Source organism: Aythya ferina (genome assembly GCF_964211825.1).
Source record: "Aythya ferina genome assembly, chromosome: 2".
Lineage (NCBI taxonomy): Eukaryota > Metazoa > Chordata > Aves > Anseriformes > Anatidae > Aythya > Aythya ferina.
Window position 1 is genome coordinate 52,167,975 of NC_140297.1, and position 26,016 is coordinate 52,193,990.

The 26,016-nt window shown below is 38.7% G+C and overlaps 1 protein-coding gene and 1 long non-coding RNA gene across 2 annotated transcripts; both read right to left on the reverse strand.

Annotated features, from left to right (window-relative positions):
* Positions 1-264: 264 nt before the first annotated feature.
* LOC311430693 lies at positions 265-7,318 on the reverse strand. Its single transcript, XR_014688941.1, has 4 exons — positions 7,043-7,318; positions 6,581-6,655; positions 2,486-2,597; positions 265-571 (listed from the first exon to the last, which is right to left on the reverse strand). It is a non-coding gene; the product is annotated as an uncharacterized lncRNA (long non-coding RNA).
* A 3,033-nt stretch (positions 7,319-10,351) lies between these two features.
* On the reverse strand, positions 10,352-25,873 carry MCUR1 (mitochondrial calcium uniporter regulator 1). Its single transcript, XM_084509302.1, has 9 exons — positions 25,694-25,873; positions 25,297-25,410; positions 23,880-23,983; positions 21,378-21,479; positions 19,834-19,875; positions 17,495-17,566; positions 14,335-14,388; positions 13,100-13,214; positions 10,352-11,851 (listed from the first exon to the last, which is right to left on the reverse strand). The coding sequence occupies exons 1-9, from the start codon at positions 25,791-25,793 to the stop codon at positions 11,796-11,798; spliced, it is 759 nt and encodes a 252-aa protein (XP_084365428.1). The 5' UTR covers positions 25,794-25,873; the 3' UTR covers positions 10,352-11,795.
* Positions 25,874-26,016: the final 143 nt, after the last annotated feature.

Consider the following 26,016-nt stretch of genomic DNA (forward strand, 5'->3'; position numbering starts at 1 on the left):
ACACAACTGCCTAAAAAGCTTCTCGTCTGAATCTGAAGCAGTGTTTGAAAATTCAGTTTTAATTACTAGCACATGAATTTCTGTGACACATGTCCCTGTGGAATGTGGGCATTGCTACTTTAATTTAGAAGCACTGATATCATTGTAACGAGCGTAATACAGACCTCAGACGACATAAGGCTGAAAGAAGAACACAGCTCCTATTCTCTCCCCCTGCAGATTAAAACCTCCCTTAGAGAGTACAGCATTCCTTTGAACAGTGACTGTAAATTTTTATTTATTTATTTATTTTGTGTGTGATTATTATTTCAACAAATCCATACAAAATGTGTTCGGTTTACAAGAAAACAAAAAAATCCTGTTCTTCCTGTCAGTGCTGCAGGCTTATCCTATGCTTCAGAAATCCATCGGATTCCTTCCCTCTCAGATCATCGGCTGCGAGGGTTCTGTAGGACAAATTTATGCCTTGTTTACATTGCACAACAGCACTGTCTTCAGGTTCTGCTCTCAGTGTGCATGCACAACATGGAATCGCATCCAGCTCATTTGCTTTCTCTCTGTTATGTTGTCTCTGAAGAGCCAAGAGGATTAAAAAAAAAAAAGCAGAAAACATTCGCTGTTGTTGTTAAGCCCAGTTCATCTGACTTTAAATAAACAAAGTGATAAATCCATTAGGAAATAAGATGCAACTTTTACAGTTACTCTTCAGGAGAGAGCCATGCCTTCAGGAAGAAAGAGAAATTGAGGAGCTTTATGCCGGAGGCATTTCTGAGAAAGGTAAAGAGGTATGCAAATAGAAATCTAATCTGGTTCTGACGCATGTGCTTGGGCAGAAAGCTATTGTTAGACAAACATGTTGTTCCTGAGCAGCAGAACTAACGAAGCCTGATTTCCTACGGATTCATGTCCTTTGTCCCACATCTCCCTCCCCTTCACCACAAGAATCCCAGCTTCCCTCGTGCCTCCTGTGGCACCGTCACCACCAAGAGACAACAGGCTCTGGGACAGTCTGGAGCTATAAAAACACTCTCTGGTTGTCAGCACATGGGTGCTGCCCGACCAGCTGGGATCCTCTTGCCTTTTCTTCAGACAAGGCAGGAACTTGACTCCCTCTCCCTTGTCCTGCCGCCAAGTTTTATGAAACGTTTGAGAAAAATAATTATGTCTAACATTATCTCTTTTTCCACTTTGGTCAAAATCTGATTTGCCAGAGGGTTACAAAAATGATTAGGTATGGGACAAATACTGATTGCGTAAGTTTTGTTTCCACAGGAAACTAGAAGTTCAGCTACTTCTCTCTTCTTAAAAAACAAAGAAACCCAACAGGGTTAATCAGGAAACTTTCCCACAGTCATTTTCAGCTGCAATGCAGTTTTTGCAAGTTATTGTGACTGACCTGCTATCTCACACTTGAAATTATCATCTGATTTATTTTTTCTAATAAAGAAATCTGTGAAAGCTGCTACAGCTGCTGCTAGCACTGAGATCTGTCATATGGCTAAATATTTCCAGGCCGCCGTAGACTCATTATTGCCCCTTTCCAGAGGAGAACATGCTGCCTCCTCTGTGGTCTGCTCTCTGCGCACCTCTCCATTCCCAGCTCTACGAAAGCTCCATTGGGCTGCATTTGCACACTGCTTGGACTTTAGACTGCATTGAGCAATAAGCATCATCTGCTCAGAGTGCTCCCTCTGGCACATTTGCTTGAATCATGACCTTATGCTTTGGTTTGGTTGTTTATTCCAGTTTCTTCAATACACACTCCCTCTGCCTCCTCACCAAGCTGCCAGTTCTCTTTCTCCCCGGGAAACCTCCACAGAGATGTAAATAGCTGAGGGCAGGCAAGGTGAAAGCATCCGCCTCCCAAATCGCCTGGCTTCTTCTCCCCACCACACATGACCACCTCAGCCACAGCAGCCGCCCTGGTGGCTGGGGAGAGCAGGATGCGGCCCTTCAGGAGCTGTGGGCAGGTGCCCTTTCACCACAAGCAAACCAAAACCTGGTCTGTGCAGGACCACAGGAGGAGCTGCGGCACAGCAGGGGCTGGCATGGCCAGGCCTGAGCTGGGTGGTGACCAGCAGCTGGGCCTGCTGAAAGGAAAGGGAGCAGAGGTCACTTGTGCCACCAGGAAAGGCTTCCATTCTGTCCATTTCCCCCAAAAGCAGCTGCAATGGCCTATTTCTCTCATTGGGCCAAAGCCAGCTGCTGAAACTCTTCTTCAGGCCTCCAGCAAGTACTAGGATGGTGAGGAACAGCTGAGGCAACTGGGAAGGTGCTCAGGGTGGAAGGGAGCAAGGTGGTGAAAGGAGCTGGGTCCTACCCCTTGGGGCCAAGCGGGGAAGGGAAGGTGCAGATCTCAGAGGGAGGCAGTGGGGCTGGGTGCCGTGAACATAAAACAGAGCGGATCGGTCCTCCCTCACTTTCACCACATGTGAATGTATGTATATATACATACATATAGATATATATGTACATGCATGCTTACCCTTTTCAGCCTTGGGACTTCTGGGAGTGGGACAAAAGATCAGTCAGAGCGTGCTGAGGTAGGCAGCAGCCAGAGTGAAGATTTTTCCTGGGATTTTTCGTCTGCCGAGGACCTAGCAGGAAGGGAGGATAATTGAAGTGCAAATTATCTTTAGCTATAATTAGATGCACATGTACATTAAAAATACCTTTAAAGAAATTTAAAAGATGATTTCAGGATGAACATAAAGCTTAGTGCACTTCAGAATCTAAACATTTCCCCTTTCAAATCTGCGCTGTATAGAGGGGAGTAGCCCATTAGCACTGTCTTGACTTTTACAGTAAATTATCTCAGATGCATTGGCAGAAGATTAGAAGATTGAAAAAAAACTTTAAAATCATATTTTTAAGACTCACTGACATGTTTTTCTGATCTACTGAAATTACCATGGAAAAAAAAAATGTTGACATTGTCCTGATACTTGAACTGTATATAATGTACACACAACTTTGGTAAAAGTTTTCAGCTAGGCAAAAATAACCCCCCCCCCAAAAAAAAAAAAAAAAAAACCACAACCATTTCCTTCCAGTTTTTATATAAACCTGGAATGGAGGTAGGTGTCCTATGGACTCCTGGCTTTGGTATTTATCGTAGGTACCACACAGTACAATGTGACCTTGTCTGCTTGTGCCAGTCTTCCAAACAGATTTCTTCTTACTTCTTCTATTGGCGTGCCATTCCAAATATGTAATTCTCTAGTGGTCAGGAACATGTTTATAGTTTCCATCCTAAATGTACTTATGGGAAGTCTGTGTCTTTTACCTTAGATAATTATCTCCTTTTTTCACATTTGCTTCTAACACTGTACCCTTGAGTGGACTCAAGGGTCAGTTCAGCATTGTTGTTTTTTTTTATTTGATGGGCTAAATAAGTCAAGTTTCTGTTGACACATCCAGTTTAAATTTGTCCTCTTCACTGGAATCCAAGAAAAGTCCTTTTCTTCCCACCATGAGATTGCTTCTTAATGGCATTATCTTTGCAACTTCTTCAAGTAAGGTTATATGGAACCTGAAGTCAAGATACATTAGATCTATTGCATTGCTTTTGCCTACAAACTCTGTTATACAGTTCTTATCGAAGAAAGATGGCAAATTAGTCTAGCACAATCTACCCTTGTTAGTATTATACTTCCTTTTCATATGGTTTTCCTCTTGCACCTCCAATTCTTTCCTTTCTATTACTTGAAATGTCTCCCATACTACTGAGGCAGCAATGCACGGTAAATTAAATTGGATGTATGATGAAATGAGCTCAGTAAATCGTAATTGTCATATGGATCAAGATGTAGCTCCTTAAGTCCAGATTGTTAATATTGATCACACACTAAAAAGAACAAAACCAGGCTTCTGGTAGTAGCCTATGTCAGTCCATGGCACCAGCACAAAAAGACAAAGTCTGTGTAATACCTAGCTGCACTTAGCGATATATTTATCAGGCTCTGTCACAAACACTAGTTACGTATTTGATGAGCAGTTCCATCGATCTGAGCTCTATGGTAGCAAAGAGACCACAAATAAATAAAAGGCAACCCACGTACAGGTCCCCTGGGACAAGGCTTAAAAAGAGCCAATCTATTATGCTGGCTAGCTAGGGACTCATTACCGAATTCACCGCTCTTTGTCTTTGGAAAGGCCAGAATCCATCTAGAGAGAAAAGCCCTTCAGCCCACAGGATCCCAGCAAAAGATTAGAGTCTCTTTTTAATCATTCAGCAGTCCTGTTTCATCCCCATTGCAGAAAAGATTATGCCAAGGCCCATTGTTTCCTATCCTCAGGCAGGCTGGGATCTTGTCTGAGAGGAGAGAATTTTTAAGTGCTTGCAGCCCTGCTAAGTGCCATGAAAGGTAGGCAGGAACCACTCCTCTGCTCTTAAAAGCTGGATTTCCAGGTACAATTATCCCAGTCAGAACTGGAATTTGGAGAGCCCGTCTGAGTGTGGGATGGAGTGAGGCACAAAGGCTGCCTCTCCTCACTGCCCTGGCCCTATATGTGGCTGGATACGAGGAAGCTCCTTTCCCTGCATCCTCCCCAGCAACACAACTGCTGCGCTCTGCGTGTGATGGTTTTACACTGGCATCCTCCTTCCATGTCATCTCCAAACATGAGAAATTCGGCACAGGCCTGTTAAACCATCCTTGCCTACAGAGCTGCTGTCCAAAATTGCCTTGTAACTTAGCAACTAACTTGCTACCTGCTATCACTCACAGGCCTTCTTTAACATTACCATTTCTTGAGATTTTTCATTTCAATACGTGTATGTATTCCAAGTATTTCCCCCCCCCTTGGTTTCAGTGCTTCCAGAAGCAACTCACTTTTTTTTTTTTTTTTTTTTCTTCTTCTTCTCTCTCCTGTCTGTAATCTCTCTGCAGTAATTCCTTCTCATGAGCATCCCTAGAGCTCATTCTGACTTGGATGTATCACCACACCACCCAGTCCACCTGTTACTTCAGTAAGGATAATTATCAAGGGGCAACTATCCTTTGGTAGTTTGCAATCAGGCCCCAAACACAGCACGTTAGAACAACATACTTAAGAGATCTAAAAACAAATACCCTCTACCCCTCATGTTGAAGCTATGATTTTCACACCAAGCCTAATGCAGCTTATATAAAATTTCACATATTTGCAGTAAACTGCTTCATTCCATGACAACAGAAAAGCACACACGGTAAACCTCCATTTTCTGGACTAAACACACCTCCACCAGCCATTCAAGGCACACGCAGACACATACTGAAAGGGCAGTTGCTAAAGAAGACTCTCTTGCTGGGTTTTGTCCAAGAGTGAAGAGGGTTAACCTTTATTTACAGTCTGAAGGAACTGGCTTTGCTTGTGTTTTCTTTCACTGTTGCTACAGTCTTATCTACTCGGTATCTTAGATATTTATACAATACACTGACTTCTAGCACCTTGCAATTGTTTTTCCCCTCTGTTTTTACCTGTTTGTACATGATCCTGCGGCTTGTTTTATTCACAGATATTTGAGTACCTCAGGGTCTTGTGGTTTTGCTGGATGTGGTGATGTACTAAGAGTTTATAGAAATATTTAAATTGCTACTTGAAAGACAATTTGTACAAAACTTAAAACAAGCATCAATCAGGAGATTGATCATGAAACCTTAATATAAATGTGTCTTTGACTTCAATGAACAAGTGAAGGCTTGCAAGAGAGCCTTTGGTCGTATTCTAATGCATTGAACATTTTTGTTAAACACATTAAATCCCTCATTAAGACAAAACTGAAAACCAACCCTTCCCTCTTCCAAATCCCTCTACAACCTGAGGGCAAAAGAAGAACTTGAAAACAATGTTGAAAGTACAAACAGCAAATAAAAGAATCCAAAATACATTAGTTAGATGACATATTGAGCATTTGAAGTTTGGAGCTGCAAAGAAAAATACGCTGGGAGTGCCCAAGTTCAGAGCCATGCATTTGATTTGTTAGGCAACAGCAGAAAATGTCTTTTAAAACACAGGCATTTATGAAAACGGGGTACATGGTTACTGTTAAACATTTACCTTCCACAGTGAGCATATTTTTGCGTTGTTAGGTGATGACTGCCACAGTTCTCTCTATCAAACGGGATTAGCTCCCTCAGACATTCCCAACCCCCTGGTTAACTGCACTTTATGAATCATAACATTTATAACCTGTCAGGCGTGGTCTGATACCTTAGGGCAAAATAGGACCCTGTTTAAATGAGACAAGTCAACTACGAAATAACTTAATGGAAAATATACTGTTAAACTTTTCTAAGGTCTTGGGTGCATTTTTACTGAATAGCCAAAAGAGAATTATAACTGACTGTAGCTTTTTTTTGAGAGCAGTGGTCATGGGTATCCCCAAATCAAATTACCAAAAGTTAAACAAGCCACGTAAAGAAGCATGCAGCAATGCATTGACTAGAACACGGCTAGGAGTATTAAAAAAAAAATCAACTTAGAAGCTTCTAAAAAGGCTTAATTTTTGAACAAGGCTCCTTTTTTAAAGGAAACAGTTAAAATTGCAAGATCTTGCAAGAATTTTCCTAAGAAATTCTGGGAGTATGAATCTTACTTTGTATTTTTCCCCAACTTTCATAGCATTTCATCTTCTTAAAAGCTTCCTGTGATCCAGTGCTTCAGAACAGTACTGCAATAAAACACACGGGACAAGGTCACTATATTAAATACTAAACGAATACTCTACAAACGACATCATGTGCACTAGACATGACAGTGTCACCTGTACATCATCAGTGATTAGCTTATTTAGTGCAGGCTCATTCCTGTAGATTTACTTGGGCTTTGAAAGCTCTCTGAAAAGTTCAGCAGCTCAGACAACAAGGTGGATCAGTGCCCAGGCCCAGCTAGCAGCTGAGGAAATCAAAGGAGCCCCGTGTGTAAATCACAAGGCATTAGAACTGACTTGTTTGAAAGCCATAATATTAAAGATTTATGAAAATCTCCAGCCACACTCTGGGTCTGGTTGTGGTAGGTAGTCTTTAAAAGGCCCTTCTGAAGCAGCCTTTGTACTTACTTGTTTCTTGCATCAATAGAACTTCATAAATATATACTTGGTACACATTTGCCATAATAAAACAGATCCTGGGTACAGACGCAAGAATGGTAGTGACGCAAATTAATCCAGACAAAACCACAATCAAAAGCAGCATACTTAAAGAGTTTTCTATTCATGAGGTAACCTGCATTGCAGACAGTCCTACATAAGAGGACTGCATGATTTCTAACAATTGAGAAGGACCAGAGCGTGCTGGAGATTAAAATACAAATCATGAGCTCAACTTTTCACACTGAGAAACCTGTCCTGCCTCCCTTCCCACACCCTGCCAAGATAACTATTACTCACACTATTGGTTCTGAGACAAACTCTGGAGCCCTGTACACAAGCTTGTTTTGATCAAATTCGATTGCCTGCAGTTAAGTATGCTGTTATTATATTCACGTACCATGCAGTTCTGTTTAAAGTTATCAGAACATGTGCCACTTAACATTTAAGAAAATTAAGAAATACACCCTTCTTTTATCTCACTACATTTTTATTCAGACAGCAAGAAGAAACTATTCACAAGGCTCGAACCAAGCTGATACAATTCAGACTACAGCGGGGCACCCAGTGAACTTCTGAGAGCTTGATAGGGTGCATAAAGGAACAGCACAGGGAGACAGGGCATTTGAAATGTTACAACACATTAACACTCATAACTACAGGCATAAACATTGGCCCAGGACTACTATTTGCATCAATACTTTATTACTCATTTCCAGTTTTTGATAACAGTTAGGTATCCTCCCAAGAAAACTGCTATCTTTTCTTGGAATGGAGAGAATTCAAAGGAACGCTACGCAAACACTGCTATTTTCCCTCTGTGATCTCTATCTAGTTACAAAACTGCACATTAAGGATTAGGGGAGTGTTCTGACCTAGAATTTAAGTCTAAAAGAAAGCATCAACACTATTGCTTTAAAACATGTGCTAACAGGGTTAAAAGAAAATAATAATAAAAAAAAAAAATCATGTTTTAAGCCAAAGGAAGCTTCCTAACAAAGACACAGCAGGTTCTCCATCTCCAGTAGTGTATACATTTGCTTCTGATTAAAGTGAACCCCCATATTCCAGGCACAGTTGATCGCAAACTGATAACTCTTATTTATGGGCTAAACAAATTAATTATTCAAGCAGTGAGCTTTATTCTTAAACAAACAATAACAAAAAAAGACAGACCAAAACTAAAGGGCTCATCGATTCGAAGAGAAAGCTAGAGGAATAGCAATTTAAAGGAAAGTGCTGTCAAACTAATCAGTAAATAAATAATTTCTGCATACAGCTTTTCCCAATACACAAAAACTTTTTTTTTTTTTTTTTAATTTTACAGTGTACTTACTCTTTGAAAAGAGGCTGTGTGTGGCAGTTTTGTAAAATAGTGAATTGTATTCCACAGCTTTGATTATTTTCAAAATCATACTGAAGATAATCCACTTAATTAGTGGAAACTCAGTGGAAGATGCAAAAGCAAACTTTGCTCACACCTTGGAACTAGCAGTTTAAAGGAACGAGTCACAGGAATTGAGCTAACTGCAGAAAACAAAACACACCAAAAGCAAGGAAACAGTTTTCATGTGCCAGGTCTACAGATGGCAGCAAGGGTATGAAGAAAAAAGAAAAGCCATTTTTCACTGAAGTAGTATGTGTAAGACAAAATACACAGGAAGCAGGTAAAAGTATGCTTTCTTCAAAGTCAGTAGGAGCTGTAAAAAAGTACAAGGAGGTAGGATTTCATGTTTATGAAGGGTTCAGTTAAATGGATATTTACTACCAGAATAAGGCTTATAAAAGAAGCATTGAAATTAGTATGCAAAACACTCGTGTGTAGAAAAAAAAAAACAAACACAAAGCAGACTTCATACCTACATTAAAAATAAGTCTTTATTTGTCAGCTCATGTTTTTAAGAATAACTCTTCGATATTCTGGGAAATGAATGATGCAATCAGCACCTCCAGTAGAGAAAGGGCTAAGCAGCATGTGATTTAACAGCAATAACTGTCAGTAACAGTTTAGTGAAAGTAAACACTTCAGTTAATAACAGTAAATTGGAGATGGCTCCCTCACAGGTTGTTACTGAAAACAAGAGGTAAAGCAAGACAGGCAAGCAGTTAAATTCCATATATTCTCACTAATATATTACAAATAAATACAGTTTTGTAAGACCTCTGGATCTCTTAGATGTTCTACAAAACACAAGGAACCTTTAGGATCAACTTCAGGTTTTTAAACAGTTTTTTTCACATTTTTTTTGAAAATCTTTGAAAAATCAAAATCTGAAACCAGAGAACCAAAAGTATTTCTGTACCATCTAATTGCTTCTGATACTAAACACTATAAAGCATGATGCAGAAAAAGTATTACAGGAAAAAAATTGGGAAGAGTACCAACTTAGGTCTCCTAGTGATCATTTGACACTCACTGTTGCTTTCCAAGAGATATTTAGCAGTACCTTGATGTATTTGCTTCCCACCTGTAACAAAAGGTTTTTGTTGTTAGTGGTGTTTTTTTGTTTGTTTGGTTTTTGTTTAAGTTCAAATACTTCTTTGAAAAGAAATCCTTCCATGTATTTCCAAGTGTAAATTCTACCTCTTAGGAACTCCAATAAATGTGATTCATGTGTTAGAACAATTGCTAAATTATCTTTAAAATCAGAGGAAGAAATCAGATTTTCCATCTATACATGTAACAGTAGCAAACTTTTAGATCACTTAGCCTTTGTAAGCTAGGAAATAACAATTATTTTCTAATTGTGTTTTTGTTTTTTTCCTGAAAAACATATTAAAGTCATTGCTTGTTTGAAACACACCAGAAAGTGCTATTTTTCTGACTTTGCTAATTAAGAATTACTTAAGCAACTATTTATCAGATGCTCAGGCATACAGGTAAAGATGTAAAGATTTCACAGACACTGTTCTGTGAAGATAGGAATCAAGATATTCCTAAAATTAAGTTATAGATTCTCTATTTGAGAACGCGTCAAGTCCTATACAAAAAAAAAATATATATATTGTTCTGTTTTTGTTTTTTAATAAAAAAAAGTGAAAATCTGGAATATAGATTAATTCAATTTAGAGAGTTTGTTAGGTTAGCACAAGGAAAACTATTATTGTGAAATAACCATCTATACCAACTTTTCTTTCCTTTTCAGTGTTATAGTGGTTGTTGACTTTGCTAATTCTTAGCTTTCAAAGTCTCATTAACAGTGAATTACCTTTAAAAAAATATCAAAAGATTGCAAATTCATTTAAGAAGTTTCATTAATAATGAAAACTCAGCATAACTCTACGAAATATCCAAAATTCTTTATTTCAGGCCAGTATAGTATTGTTACAGGCATCCATCTCTTCCTCCTCACTTAGATACAATCCAAGTTGGCACTCCCAACCACCAAGAAAGTTAAATGGTTACTTAGATGGTTACTAGATTACAGGCACAAAGTAGCCAAACAGCTTTACTTTCAAAAAGCAAAGCCATGATTGTGCTCTAACAGCATTTGTTACTAGTGCATATGTTGTTCTCCTCTCCTAAGAGCCAAGATTAGGAAATTTCACTTAATGGAAGGAGCACAGATGACAGCCCTGTTAATAAACCTGTTGTTTCATCAGTAGAGGGATGATGTACGTATCTGGATACACTGGACACTTCCCTTCATAGCTTTCAGTTGCATTTACTAGGACACATGGGCTTGCACAGAACGAGATTAAATATCCTTTTAGTCTTCATTACTGCTTTTATTGTTATAATCACTACCAAAGTTCCACATTTGAAGAACCACGATTTTTTTTCCTGAAATAAAACAAGAAGAGCAAACAAACAAAAACCAGAGTATTGCAATTCCCTCATGTATGACAGTGCTTCATAACTACCAGCTAAAAATCTTTTCCCTATCTAGAAACATTTTCCATAAAGGAAGCAGCACCAGAGACAGTTTGTATCATTTAACCATAAGAATAACAGTGGTGTATTTTACTGCATTTCAAACCTCCAGTTACAGTGGTTAACAGTTAGCATATGGAATGAGTATCAGATTTTTAATATGTACCAAAGGCCAGTTAGTAAAAACAAGTAAACAAACAAACAAACCACTCTACAAATATATTACAAACAAAACTAGCAGAAAATACTGCTATCGTGAAAGATGATTGACTGAATGGTCATCTGAAAAACAAGCTGATGACTCTATTATTATAAAAATAGCAAGACAAATGTTCGATCATAACATCTGTATGAACAAGTAAGAAGTAAGCGTGATTCCGTGAACACAAATCTTATTTACACAAGAGTGTCTCCGAGCCACAAAATGTAGTTTCCGTTTTATGTTAATAATCATAATTCCAGTCCGATACATGCAGTTGACACCGGTAAGCATGTCTAAATAGGCAACAAAACGTAACTCCTGCAGATTCTTCTCTACAGCATGCAGCCCTATACGACTGGTATGAATGCCCGTCTTTATGTGGCACTTCAACAGCAAGGTGTACCGCAGTTGAGAGTGAAGGGAAACAGCAGAAGTGCTTACACCATGCTTTGATCAGAGGTAACTTTCAAAATATGCACAACATATGTACAATTTGATCCTAGGCACGTCTTTGGTTACATTCTCAATATAGTCTGCTTCACAGAAAAATACATAAAAACATTCAAGACTTGGTTGAAGTCCAGGCAAAGATAAAAATTTGTTTTCAGAAAGCACGACAGTAGAAGTCCCTTTAAATTGATGCTTTATTATATCCATAAACGATAAAATCCCAGTGCTACTGTAAGGCATGTAAATACTGAACCTGAAAGAAAATAAAAGCAAGAAAGAAAACAGAGACAATGAATCATTAGCTCTTAGAACACTTCTACAGAAAACTAAGTATACAACGGGCTACAATATTAAAGGTGTAATTGCTACTCCTTCCCAATGTCAGAAAATACAGTTTTTAATTTACAGAACACAATTTCAAGGCAGAGGGACACAAAAATGATGAAGGAAGAAAAGAGGATGCAGGAAAAATGGCCTGGAAGACTCAAAAGATTGGAAAAACACCTTAGTTGCTTACCTTTTAAAAAAAAAAAAAAAACAACAAAACACCCTCAATTTGGCAAGTTACAGATGTAAAATGAAGAACTGAATAACAGGATTATTAAATCACAGTCAAGTATTCACACAAATACATGCAAACTAATGAGGCTTATTGATTTGTATTTTTAAATTCCTATTGAATTACATCAACTTTTGGTTTCTAGATATACACACGATTTTTGCCATTGTCTGCAAACAGTAGCACTTGAAGTAAGTTTGTGTTTTATGTATTTGGTTTTACTTCCATGTGGAATTCAATACTTTTTTGAATAGAGATAGTGGGGAAAAGAACTTCCTCTCATTTTAATAAATTGCCTTTTATTTTCCAGTAATGGTTCACTGTAAAAGAATATCCCTGATGTACAGTACTATGAATAGACATGATAGTCCTTATGATAAAACCTATTGTGAAAGAATAATCAAAAAGTCTAAATCAGAAGAATAACTTCTACTGTTAACTTGTTCATTTAATAGCACTGCATACGCAGCTGAAAAATGTCAAAATATTGAATTTACCTAGAGCAATAATGTATTTTTTCTAACATACACGCCTGAAAAATGAGCACTTAAGGAATGTGATAATGAACAGTCAAAAAGCCAGAATTGTTCCATTTTGTAGACAGAGCTCCAACAAAAGCCCTAGAAACACATGCAGCAGGCTGCTTTTATAAAATAAGTCAGGCATACATGAACTTTTTGACCGTTATTGACAGCCAGTCTTTTAGATTTCTCACACACATTATTATTACAGTATAAAGAAAGTGAAAAGCACACAGCCCATGCAAAATGAAGCTGCAAATCACAGAAAACTTTCTCTAAGTTAAGTACACAAATAACCTTGCTGATATCAACTGTGACTACTTCAAGAATTTTATTTGAATTAGGGCCTTCGTGAATACCGTCAATTGAAAGTTTGCAAAAATGCTGTTAGGCTTAATAGTTTCAACATCAGATTCCTTACCTGCCAAGTACTTAATGTTATCGAGTTTGTGTGATTCAAGCATTGTTTTTAGATCTGCAACTTCTGTGTCTATTTTTCTGTCTGTTTGGGTCAGAGCTCGATCTTGTTGTGCATGCTGGAAAACAAAGCAACAAACATAAACGATTTGAACAGTTCTGAGTTAATTTAGAAATGTAACCCATTCTTTTAAGTTGCATTTCTGACCTCTCCTTAAATGTATGTTAATGAAATAATTTGCATTCAAAGCAAACAAGTTCCTTCCTGGCTTATTATATCCATGAAATTGAAAAATTTGGTGAACTTGGTAAACTTACATGACTACTTGCTTCCTAACATGTAATCTAGAAAGGGGCAGAACTGGATGCCTTCTTCTCTCAATCTAGCAGCATAATCATTAACTTTAATCTGTCACTTGGCCCACAGATGTTCAAGTCACTGCTCAATTATAATAGCTATTGAGATGTCTAAGAGCCTCTTGTGACAGAAACATACTGGAGCATGAAAATTTATGGATCATTAGAAATACTAAGAATTGGTCTTCTGATGTATAAAGCGTGCCTTCATCTTCCAATGAATTCTACCACTAAAACAGCGATAGACAGACTTCAGAATCTGATTATGACAGAAGAACAAACGTCTATGAAAGAAATGGGATGGAGTTATTACTCAGAGAAGACTGAAAGACAAGACTTTTTAACTCAGATCAACACCTTCTGTGGTGCTGATATTTTCAAATCAGCACTACTGAAACATTTTCAATCAGTTAATGATTTGTTAATGATTTACTGCTAGACTTCTTCCGATGGCTAATTCCTGATAGTACAGAAATAAAACAAAATGAAGACGAAGAGCTTAGTAAAAGCCTCCCCCTAAAATGAAGCCAAATCAATCTAGCAGTGTGTCACACTGAACATGGAAAAAATCATTGATTTCAGAAGAACTAATGTAAAATTCTGTCTAGAGAAAATACTACATGCATGAAGTTTCAAAACAAACTGACCATTGAACAGTTTATATAGACACAGAGGAAACCTAATAATATATATGAAAGCCTTTTTATTCTGTAGACACTTCAGTCAGCTGTACTAATATGGAAGCGCACGGGGAAATAATAAATCTCAATAACATTTTGTACATGAAAGTGTCTAAGCACATGAGCAACTTCACAAAGAATACCTGGTCTATAACATGAGCATAAAAAGCTTTTTTTATACGATTAGCTACCAAGTCCTTACCAATTCCACTATTTCTGTCCTCATTTCAAGTAGTTTTCTTTCATTGAGTGAATACTGGAAAGGGGAAAAAAGAAAGAAAAGTAAACATGATATTGTCTTTAAACCTTTTCCCCCCATTTAAATGTGTATTGTTTGGTTTCCAAGTTCTGTAAAAATAAAAAAAATGGATCTGAAAAAGAATGTTGTCTGACAACACTTGAGAAAGTGTATTGTAGGATGACTGTTGTCATCCTACAAAGCAGAATTCAGACAGGTTTTCAGCCACTCTTCCGAACTGCAAAGTGCAACAAGTCCAAGACAATCATCATCTGCAACACTGATATACATTAATAATGGTAGAATGCAATGGTTCCTGTCCACTACTGGAGCAATTCAATTATTCATAGGACAGCTGCTAAACCAGTCTACAGTGCAGAGTATTAAGGTCATCGGGCTCCCATCTCAGAATGCTCAGTTACACAGCAATAACCTCATCTGTTGACATTCCCACATGGAAAGTCACTTTATTTTTCCTCCAGTCTGGAAGCGTATTCCACCTTAATATTAAACGCAGATTAATCTATGTAAATGCCTCAGCATTGAAAAAACCTCTCCTTAAGTATCTACAGCAATATTTGGACTTCTGACTGATCTAAAGATCAAGAAATAGCACAAGGCTACAAATGTGGAAAAGAAGAGACAAATAATAGCATTTCTACAATTCATTAAACATTTTTTTTGCTAAATTCTACAGATTGAAAAGGACAAGGAAAAAAAATGAAATTTATATTTATGTAAAATGTCTAAAAGTGGTAAGATGGCAAAACTTATAAAAGAATAATTTAAAATCAGGTTTGAAATAAAATTTCACGTAAGAACAATGCCTCGTTAATAAACTGGTCATCACTATCAAAAATAGTAGTATATTTAAAATAAACAGTGTAATGGATTGAAATAATTTCTGTTTAAATAGATGTTGTTGGCCAAATAGACTTCTTTTTTAGAATAATTTATACTCTGCAAACATCTTTCTTGATGTCCATATTCATTCAAATTTGCCTTGGGGCTAGAGCTCCCTAGGTTGAACACAGGGATTTCAAATTGCACTTTAAGAAAGTGAAATACACCCTTTTCCTACGAAGAATCAACACAAATCTGTAATAACACAAGTACAGAAAGAGGAAAGGCAAGGTTAACCCCACCCTGAAATTAAACAGGGAGATTTCCCCTTAAGTCCACATGTTTTTCCACAATGCAGAGAAAATTCAGTTCTGTCAGATGCATCTTGATATTTTTAAACAGCCAGCTTAGAGGCACTGCGATGCATGAACAATATGAATATAAATAGAAATCTGTACTGTACTTCAAGTTTCTAAATTGCATCTATATCATTGCAGATATAAATCAGGGCACAAGCAGATGTACATTAAGCAACAAAGAATTCACTAGGAAATGTAAAGTGGAACTAACTTATTCAGATAAAGCATTTGCAGTTCAAAACATTAAAAACACTGACATCAGTGTTGACAAATTAAGATATTCTCCTTCAGATTTTAGTCCAAGCAGAACTGAAACATAAGAACTTTTTACTTAAAGTAAATAGTTAAATCAATTTAGACTTAGGACATTTCTCTTCTGAATAATAGTTCTGTAAGAATGCATAGTAAACTTCAATAATCTGAGTCTTATTCTCACAAAGACAGACATTCAGTCTTAAGTCACGTTAGCATCCAAGTAAATATAGTGATGCTCTACTACAGAAAATACTGGATTATGTTCTTCTCCCCAGTTCAGCATATATGCTGCAACCTGCCCCATATCTGTCTGCATTTTCCTTTTCTGTTCATGCATGACAAAGCTGGCAATTAAAGTAGGGGAGTGCTGGGAGTAAGAGTAGTTTTGAAGGAAACTATGAAACTGTAGTTGCATGACAGACTAAGTTAATCAACTTTCTTAAAAGAAAATTCACAGCTGCAAGGCTTGCTTTTTCTGGGAGGCAGTTGAAGTGATGCAGTATTATAAGCAACAAAGTCCAGATTTCAGGGTTCTACATAAATATACAAAGAAATGGTAGTACCTAATTCATCACCTGTGAAATGTGTTTAAATAGGTTTTTTGAAGCCCAAAGTATTTCAAAGCTTTGGATCCACACAGTTCATACATTTTGTATGAAGTTGTTCAAAACAAACAAACAAACAAACAAAAAAAAAAAAAAAACACACAACCACCAGCATAAAGTGTTGATCTTTAAAAATGGACCTTATCTGCTCCACTTGTATTTTATTCAAGCATATACCAGGGGATAACAGGCTGTTAGTCATTATACTCATTCACCAACTCAACTGTTACCTGAACTGATCACTATGAATAACTTCAAGGGGCACACACAAAAGTTAGATGACTTCTACTTTAACAGTTCTTATTGCCTAGACCGCAGATGAATATTACTTCACTATGCACTTGTGATAATAGGACTGAATAAGAAATACAATTTGCAGTAAAGTGCTACTGAAAAATCTTTCAATTTAGATTATGCAATTTGAGATCCTAAAAGCTATTCAAGAGATCTACGGGAATAGATTTCTATTTAGACTGCTACATATAGTGCAAAAACTTATCTTCTAGTTTTTCCTCTAAGTTACTCTAATTAAAGAGGATGTAAATTCAGCTCTACCAGATATTTCAAAGTTTAAAAGAACCCAAATCTTTAAAACAACCCTAATCAGTATCAGTTACAATAAAAACCAATCCCAACTATTTTCACAATAGGTAATGCCTGACAAACTAGCCACACTAAATTCTCTAGCTATAGGGAAATAATACATCTTCAGTGATGACAAGTGTAATGAAACGTGGATGCTTAATTCAGTGTGAAAATAGAGCTATACTAACAATGTGAAAAATCTCCAGGTGGCTAGTCAGCATATTTAAATACAAAAATCTATTGTATTTAAATGTAGTACACTGATACCGATATTAAATCAGTATCAAGAGACAGACACACAAAAGTCAAACAATACTACTATACCTTGTACTATAGAAGCTTAAAGATGAGTAATATGGATTAACAGTATCTTGAAAACAAACAACACTACTGATTAATATGAAAATTACATTCTTACCCAAATTAGAAGACTATTCAATGTTTGGATTCTTCTAGAAGAATGCAAATAAAACTTACCAATTCTTTTACTCTGCTCTTTTCTAGGTTTAGGTTCAACTTGTTATCTGCACGCACTTTAGTAATTTCATCCTAATGGGGAAAAAAATGATGAAGCAGTGAGCATGAATTTCTATTTATTCATGAGCAAAATAAGTTAGGAAAATATATTGTGCTTTCCTTAATTAGAGAGCAGATTGATTCCCAAGACACGTAGTGTGCATCTTCTTCCAAAGTACAAATGTTCCAACCTTCCCCCATGGAAATACTCATGTTCTGTAGTATGAACTCATTCTCACTGGAATGAGTCAAAAACTAAACTGCTTTTACACCAGAACACTGAAAACAGCAGCTGATTGAGAGCACATCCTTCTACAAGTGCTGCTAGGAATGTGTCATATCCCATGACTCACCGATTTCAGAAATCCATGCCTAAGTACACTTGTAAGAGGGACTTCTGTGAAGGAATCTTGATGCTCAAGATAATGTTATAAAGCAGTTTCCAACTTTGCAATTTTGAAGAAAATCTGTTTCTAAAGACTATATCTAGGGCTTTCAGAAAAAAAAAAAAAAAAAAAAAGCTACAGTTTTAGAACTCAGAAAACGTTTATTGTATTATAAACTTCTGACTTTTTACACTACCATTAAATTATATACTTCACAGATAGCTCTAAGTGATTCCTATTTCTCGCAGTGACAGCTGCCACTTTAATGCAACCTCCCAGCAGGAATTCCAGCCAGCTGACGGTTTGTCATGAGGCAAACCGCTGATCTAACGAATGTGTGGGAGAAGCAAGAGTTTGATGATGCTCTGGGATATTCTACAGTTTAAAAACAAGCAAGCATCTCTCAAGTAGACCAATGTCAGCTAGTCAAGACTTCATTAAATCAGGATGAACAATAATCACACTGTTCCTATGCTAGAATGTTTGAACTTTAACTGTGTTGTAATTAGATGTCATTACAGCACGTGTTACAATTCAATGAAATTGAGAAGTCTGAAATATTTTTTTCCTTCATTTTTTACAACATTGTGTCATTCTGTCTTTCAGATGAAAAAGTATGAGCAAATGTAATTACTGCAAGGGCAAATCATTTTATATTTCCAGATAAAAGTTAAATTTAAGATATCTTGCTTTAAAAAAGATGACTCAGATCCTTCATATTCTACCATTGAATATACTAACTCAGCTTATTTTTTACTTGCATAGAAATAAGTTACAAGTCAAAAATCAGATACCAACCATTTTAAAAAATGGTATACTGAAAGCCTAGATGCATTAAGTATTTCACAGCATTATATAAAACACGTGAGACTAGCCCTGAGAAATTTATTCTCCTTTTGGAGTTAACATAGCAAAGAAGAATTGAAGATAATAGGGAAGAAATGACAAGGAGGGCACTACACTTAACTTGATTACATTGTCAGCTAACTTGACAAGACAATGTTTTGACAGTTTCACTGGCAAATCCTATGGTAGGAAGGGTGCTCCATCCTCCCAGGTAAGAAGGCTATCACAGGAAGAAACAACATTTCTGAAGTAAGAGGACCATATTCCCTATGAACAGTTAAGAGTTACCTGGTTTCCAATCTTAATGCTTTTTGCAAGAATTTTTTCTTTCTGCGTAAAAGCTGCATATGACTACACACTCGTCTAAATTTTGAGACTTAAGCTAAGGCTTTGAGACAATCTTGATTTTGACGTTAGAAAGCTATTTGGAATGTTACTCAGGAGAGGAAAAAAAAAGAACAAAAGCAGCATTGATCTTTAAACCTAGTAAGAATAAGAACCTGTAGATAATTCCTAGATAAGTTTCCTCCAAAGAGTCTGCTTTCTTGCTAAGGTTATTTGTTCCCAAACAAATGGGACCAAACATAATGGCACCAAACTTAGTGGCTTAAAGAAGTCATTTGAAAATTATTTTAAGTTCTGAACAGCTAACAGAAAAATCTTCAGGAAAAGAGAAATACTGTAACCCATTATTAAGTGCTGTAATTTTGAAAGTGTGTTGCATTTTGAATATGATAACCAGCCCTAAACACAGGGCTGGTTAAATCACTCAGCCTTAATCATGATGTGCCAGCTACCTACTTTCTGAGTCTGAGTTAAGGAAAAAGTATTCAGATAATTTTTTTCTTCACCACTTAGTGATGAATTGTTTACAGTTGTCACCATTAATTAAATATGCATGAAATTGACCTTGCTGCAGCCCATACTGTACCATCAATTGCTGTTTCAGTGTCCTATATATCACAACAATCAAGCACAAATTTTAGAATAAGATGCTAAGAGAAACAATTACTTTTAAAGCAAACCAGACGGATGTTAATTCTTAATTATATTGGTAGAGCATCTTACCATGACTTGCTTCTTTATCTGCTGGAGTTCAAGTTTTATTTTCTGGGAAAATAAAAAAATTTACACTTCTATTATTGCATACAAACAACCTCAATCTAGAAATACTAATGAATGTGCACCTAATACTAATGAATGTAGGAAAAACTACAATGCATCATGTGAAAAGGAAGGCAGAATGAACATGGTTTTATTATCTATATCCTCAGTACACGTGTAGATATATCCACACATACACAGATGCACAATCACTCATTACTACAGATTTCCAACCAGCAACACAAGACAGAAGCTAACAGTGCTCCACAGCAGTAAAGGTGGCCAAATGCATAGGAGGTTTTAGTAAAGAGTAAACACAGACAAAGGTAAATGATTATTCCCCCATATCTAGCATTTTTGAGTCTGCATCGAGCTGTGTCCAGCTTTAGACTCTCCCTGGTACAAGACAGATGTTGACATGCTGGAGCAAGATGAGCTGAGAGCCACCAAGATGATGGGAGGCTGGAGCACACAAGGTAGGTGTGGACAGCAGGGAGAAGCAGAGGGGTTTGCTCAGCCTCAAGAAGAGGCAGCCTCATGGCAATCATACTGCAGCCATCAACTCCCCCCATGGTCTCTAGAGGTCCCTTCCAACCCAGTTTATTCTATCACTTTCTCTCTTTCAAAAGACACGTGAAATAGGAATAGTAGTAGTTGTAATGGATTATCTGTTTTGTTTCCTTCAATTGTGCATGAACTAGCAACCTGCGAGGATCTACAAGGATCCCTTTTGCCTGTCTTGTTCTGTGTGTATTCAGTTAGCTATGAGTTGATGAAATAACATGTGACCCGACTCTCCTCTTGCCGTATGTTCTCACTATCACCTTATTTTTTGGCTAAATATAGTCAAAACATGAGATCATGTTAAAGAGTTGAAAAAAATAATAATCACAGAATCCCAGAAACGTTGAACTGAGATTGGACCTCCGAAGATCATCCTGTCCAACCCCTTGCTCGAAGCAGGGACAACTAGAGCAGGCTGCTCAAGGCCATGTCCAGTTGGGTTTTGATTGTCTCCAGGATAGGGACTTCACAGCCTCCCCAAGTATCTTATTCCAGCGTTCAACCAACCTTACAGTAAAAAAGGTTTTTCTTACGTTCAAATAGAATTTCCTGCATTTCAATCTGGGCCATTTATCTATTTTTCTGCCACTGGACACCAGTGGAAAAATCTTCTCCATCTTTACTATACCGTCCTTTCAAATATTTGTACACACTGATGAGACCCTACTCTTTTTCTAAGCCAAGCATTCCCAGCTCTTGCAGCTATTTCCCCAGAATGCTGTGTTGCCATCTGGAGGGACCTTAACAGTCTGGTGGGTCAGCCACTCCTCCCAGCCTTGCAGCACCTGCAAACTTGCCAAGGTTGCGCTCTGCCCCTTCATGAGGTCATCAACGAAGGTGTTTAACCGTATTAGCACTCAAGTAGACCTCCTGGGTACAAAACTCTTCTTTATATCATTAGAAAAAATAAGCAAGTGCTAGAATTCCAAAATACTGATCTTTACCTCATTTTCTGAACGGAGTGCTGAAAATTCACTTTTCTCCAAAATAATCATGTCCTTTTTCACTGCACCAATGTGAGACATTACTTGCTGAAGAGCGATCTCCTTTAAAAGAAGAAAGAAAAGCCTCAGAACATACAACCACAATGCTTTTTCTCAGATGCGCATGCAAATACAATGGGGTATTCCGGTACTCTAAAATTTGTAACCCTGAAACTTTAGAAATTATCTCAGTTTCAAAAGACAAGATAAATTAAGCGAGAGTGACAAAATAAGTGAGTTATGCTCACATGTTAGTAACGTTTGAAAAAAAAAAAAATCAGCGGTACTAACATGGGTCAAAATAGTTCAATTAATAGCATAGAAAATAGTTTCTTCCAAGTATTCAAATTCTTAAGCTAGGAAGGGCATTAGGGACAGAGATGTCCATGTGCTAAATGAGGAAAGCTGACTTTCAGGCCAAGACTCCCCAGTGCAACCATGCTCTTTCGTAACTGCCCTCTGTTCCACCTCCCCCTGCATGAAGGCTCACCCTGCTTCCCTACTCAGCTAACCAAAATCATGCACTATATTCATACTTTAAAATGCTCTTCTCAGTCTTTTATACCAAACTGACAGAAGAAAAACAAGCATCCTCCACATCTTTAGAAGATGGATAGGTCTCTCTGTAGACATTTTTCTAGATCCTACGCTATCCACTTGCAAACAGGGACTCCTTTTTCTTCTCTGAACATCCACCTCTAAAAAGTAGGCCCTTGCTTTTGATTCTGGACTAACACCCTTACAAATCTGACAGTGCACTCTAACTTCACTTTTGTCAGGTAACGCTATTTTAATTTATGACATAGTATTTCTAAGTGGCATCTGGAGACGCCTCACTAGCCTACCTGACTACAGCACTGGAAAAAAACAATGGGTCAGTATGCTGGATTTACCAGAAAAAGAGTACTGCCATAGATGCCTTTTCTCTTATTCCATGAAGTGCCCATCATTCTCTCCACGCTTGACTGAACCCAATAAAATAGAGAACAGCTGCTTCTATATTCTATCTCTTCCTCATCTAAATACATACACACATATTTATTGTGAAGGCTTTAATCTGTTTAGTGTAATGCTTCAGCTTTTACATATCCAGCTTTGGGCTAATGGCAACAGCTACACCTGCAGTTTTTCAAACCCTCTTCCAATTCTTCATTCTCTTGTGGCATAAGCCCTTATGCATTCAGACTGTAACAAACTACAGGTTTGTCATGTTACTCAGGACTCAGGGCAACACACATACTTCCTGAGCATGCCATACAAACTTGTACATGGAGGTAAAGACGCAATGATTGCTTATCATAAAACGCAACCAACCATGGGGGAAAGGTTCCCTTTAACATTGTATTCTCTGTTCTGCTGCGGAACAAATTCAGTACAGGAAGAAGTGCTTTAATATCTGCTTTGCCTGGAATCTAAGAGCTAGAAAAGAGGGGCTGAAGCCTCGCTGGGTGGAAGATGGTGCAAAATCTACTCTTTAAAGAGACGGTCCAGTGCAGAGGTTATTATACCACAAAGACAGCAGCTGCAGTTTTCTCTTGTTTAAGATGATGACCCAGTCACTACAAAATGAGTTAAGAGTCTATGTTTGGAAAGTGACTTGAGGCTCTGAATCCCAGCCTCACAGAGCAGCCTAAGAGGTGGTATTTTAGCTATGTTGCTTGTCAGCATGGTCGGCTTGACTAGCTTACACGTCAGGGAATTCCTCACAGGTAAAACCGCCATTCCCTCAATGCTAACAACTCAGTTCAGGTCTATGAAATTTTCTGGTAGCCAGGAAGGATCTCTGTAGATACTCAGCATTATCGTTCTATATCCAAGCAAATTTTCTTCACTTCCACCAAGATGTATACATGCTGGGTGGGTTTAGAAGATACCACAAACAATGTATACAAAGGAAACTGACAGCTTTCAATAGCAGCATCTAAAATAGACTGTTCCTATATGTTACCAGTATATAAAATTATACCAACCACACACTAAAAGACATCATAAAGAAACAACTGAATTCTAATACAATATGAATATTATGACAGAAAGATAAATCAAGAAAGACCACATAACTGCATGGTAAATGATAGACAAAATCTTTATGTTGTTGCTACAGATCTAGACAAGAATATACGTAGTAGCCATAACTATTCAAATCCACGCATTGAGTACCTCCTATGTCTGTGTAAAATCCTTCTCAGCAATTCTATTTCAGGCTACAGTAAGACTGAAAACAAAAAACTATCTGTGGATCGTGCACCAACTCACAGTTCCTTAGTTTCGAGGTCCATCACAACACTGGTAAGTATTTGTGAAATTCAAGACAAAACTCAATACCCAATAGGGACATTTGTTCTTCACTTTTAAACTTTTAAAATCCAGTGTCTAACAGTGAATAATACTAGCAATGCGTATTTCATTAGCAGACGTGCCAGATTTCAGTTGACTTTAACCCCACAACTTCTTTGAGCTGACCTGCTGTACTTTGGTCACCATGTCCTTGTAGATCATATCCAGGTTGGTGTTCATGATTTTCACTAATGCAGATACGATCACCTCCGACTGCTGGGTAGTGAACCCTGAGCAAGACAAAACATAGCAAGATTCATATACCAACATCCAGACAGCTTATGAAAATACCACCTTCTAATACTCATAATGAGGTTAAAAAAAAAAAATCAGCCATAAAAGGTAAAAAGAACATATTTCTCTCCACGTAACACTAGCAAAAGAATGCAGCCAGGCAGTACACCCAATCTCCTCCACCCCAGAATGACACCTGTGACGTTGTATAGCTACTTCTGTAGTGCAGCACCATTATAGCACCATTACAATATCAGCAAGAGAAGTGCTGAAAGTTTTTCTAAAAGTATTATGCAGTGTCATCTCTCACGTGGTTATTTCTACCAACAAGAATCCTGGCCTTCAAAAGCCAATACCTACTTTTAGTATCCCTACGTATACCACTGACAATATGCAAATCCCAGCAATCCAGTGATTTTAGTCTTATCAGCCTCTGAGTCACCATGAAAAAGCCCTTTACATTGAGTATGTTGTGAACTATTGTAAAACACAGTCCCTAGAAATACTCTCAACTTTCCTACTTCCAAAACATAGGAGAACGTGTCATGAACAAGATTTAATAATTATGGAGAGGGTGATTGTTTCAAATATGTAGCAGGTTAGTGTCAGAAAGCAGCAATGAGGTCTGAAAGCAAGTTCCTTTCAATAGCTGAGCTGATTTAATCATTTGCCATTGCCAGAAGGAGACACCTCTCCTCACTCTATTCTTTCCCCTCCTCGTGCCACTTTATATGAGTCTTGGTGCTCACACAACTGCTCTGTGAGCTCATTAAACTAATGTCTCAGAATACTAATCAAGCAAAGAGCTGTATAATTTCCTGAGAATGAGGTTGGCACACGTAAAGAGATGCAATCACACGTTTGGGGGAAAGGGAGTGGGACCTCTCCTGAAAAGCGAGCTGTGCTGACCTTCCCCACCTCAGTAACATCACACTGAAATGAAAATAATCTACTGCATTATGTCATAGCATAAGAAGAGCTGTATTTTATATTCTTCTACACTCCAAAGCTGCATTTTTTTGGGGCAGCCCATTTCCAGTCCTATTACAGCACGTTGTTGTGCATCGCTGTGGTTTAGTGGGGCAGGCAGCTAGACACCACAAGGCTGCTGGGCGATCTAGGAGAGACCACCGGGGCGTTATCACCGTGCTTCAAGGCTCTGTTCCCTAAAGATGCAGGCACCCAGAAGGCACAAAAGACAATGCGTAAATCCAAACCTCTAACACCACAGGTCAAGGGGAGGCAATTTGCCAGGCAATTCTGCATAAAGCCCTTATGGATGATAAGCTGCGTGTTCAGGGCACGTTACCATTCTCTTCCAAGAGGCACACCAGCGCATGAGTGTCGAAGAAGAGCCTCCTGCTGCCCAGCAGGGAGGCGCTGCCCTTGCCCTGCGAGGACCCTGGCGCTGAGGTGCTGACACCTGGGGGGGGGGGGGGGGGGGGGGGGGGGAAGACAAAACAACACATTTTTATGAGGAAACAGCCAACCGAGGGGCACCCACCCGACTGGGGAGCTCCCTACGAGCATCCTAACGACGCGGTGTGTTAAGCAATGCACACTTTTTGGCTATCGCGACAGGCTGCGACACGCTTTGCCACCAAACCCGAGACGTGCCCCCCCCTCCCCGTCCCCTCACCACCCTCCTCTGCCCTTCTCCCCCCTCCCCCCCCATCCCCCGCGGGCGAGGGGCGCGCGGCGCTCACGTGACGCGGCGGCGGCGGCACGGTGCGGGAGGGCGCCTCGGGGCCGCAGCACCAGCAGCGCCCGCCTCCCGCCGCTCACGGCCGCCGGGGCCCGGGCCATGGCGCCCGGTGCCGACCGGAGGCGACGGGGAGGGAGGAGGGGAAGCCGCCGCTACCGGAAAGCCATGGCTGCGCTCCCTGCCCCGCCGCCTACCCTTCCGCCACGACCCGCCGCCCGCTTCCGCATCCGGGGGTTGGCTTTGTGGTTGGCGGCGCGGTGGTGGAGAGGAAAGCGGAGCGGGCGGGCAGCTCTTGAGGGAGTTTGGGGGTGGTGGGAACGGACA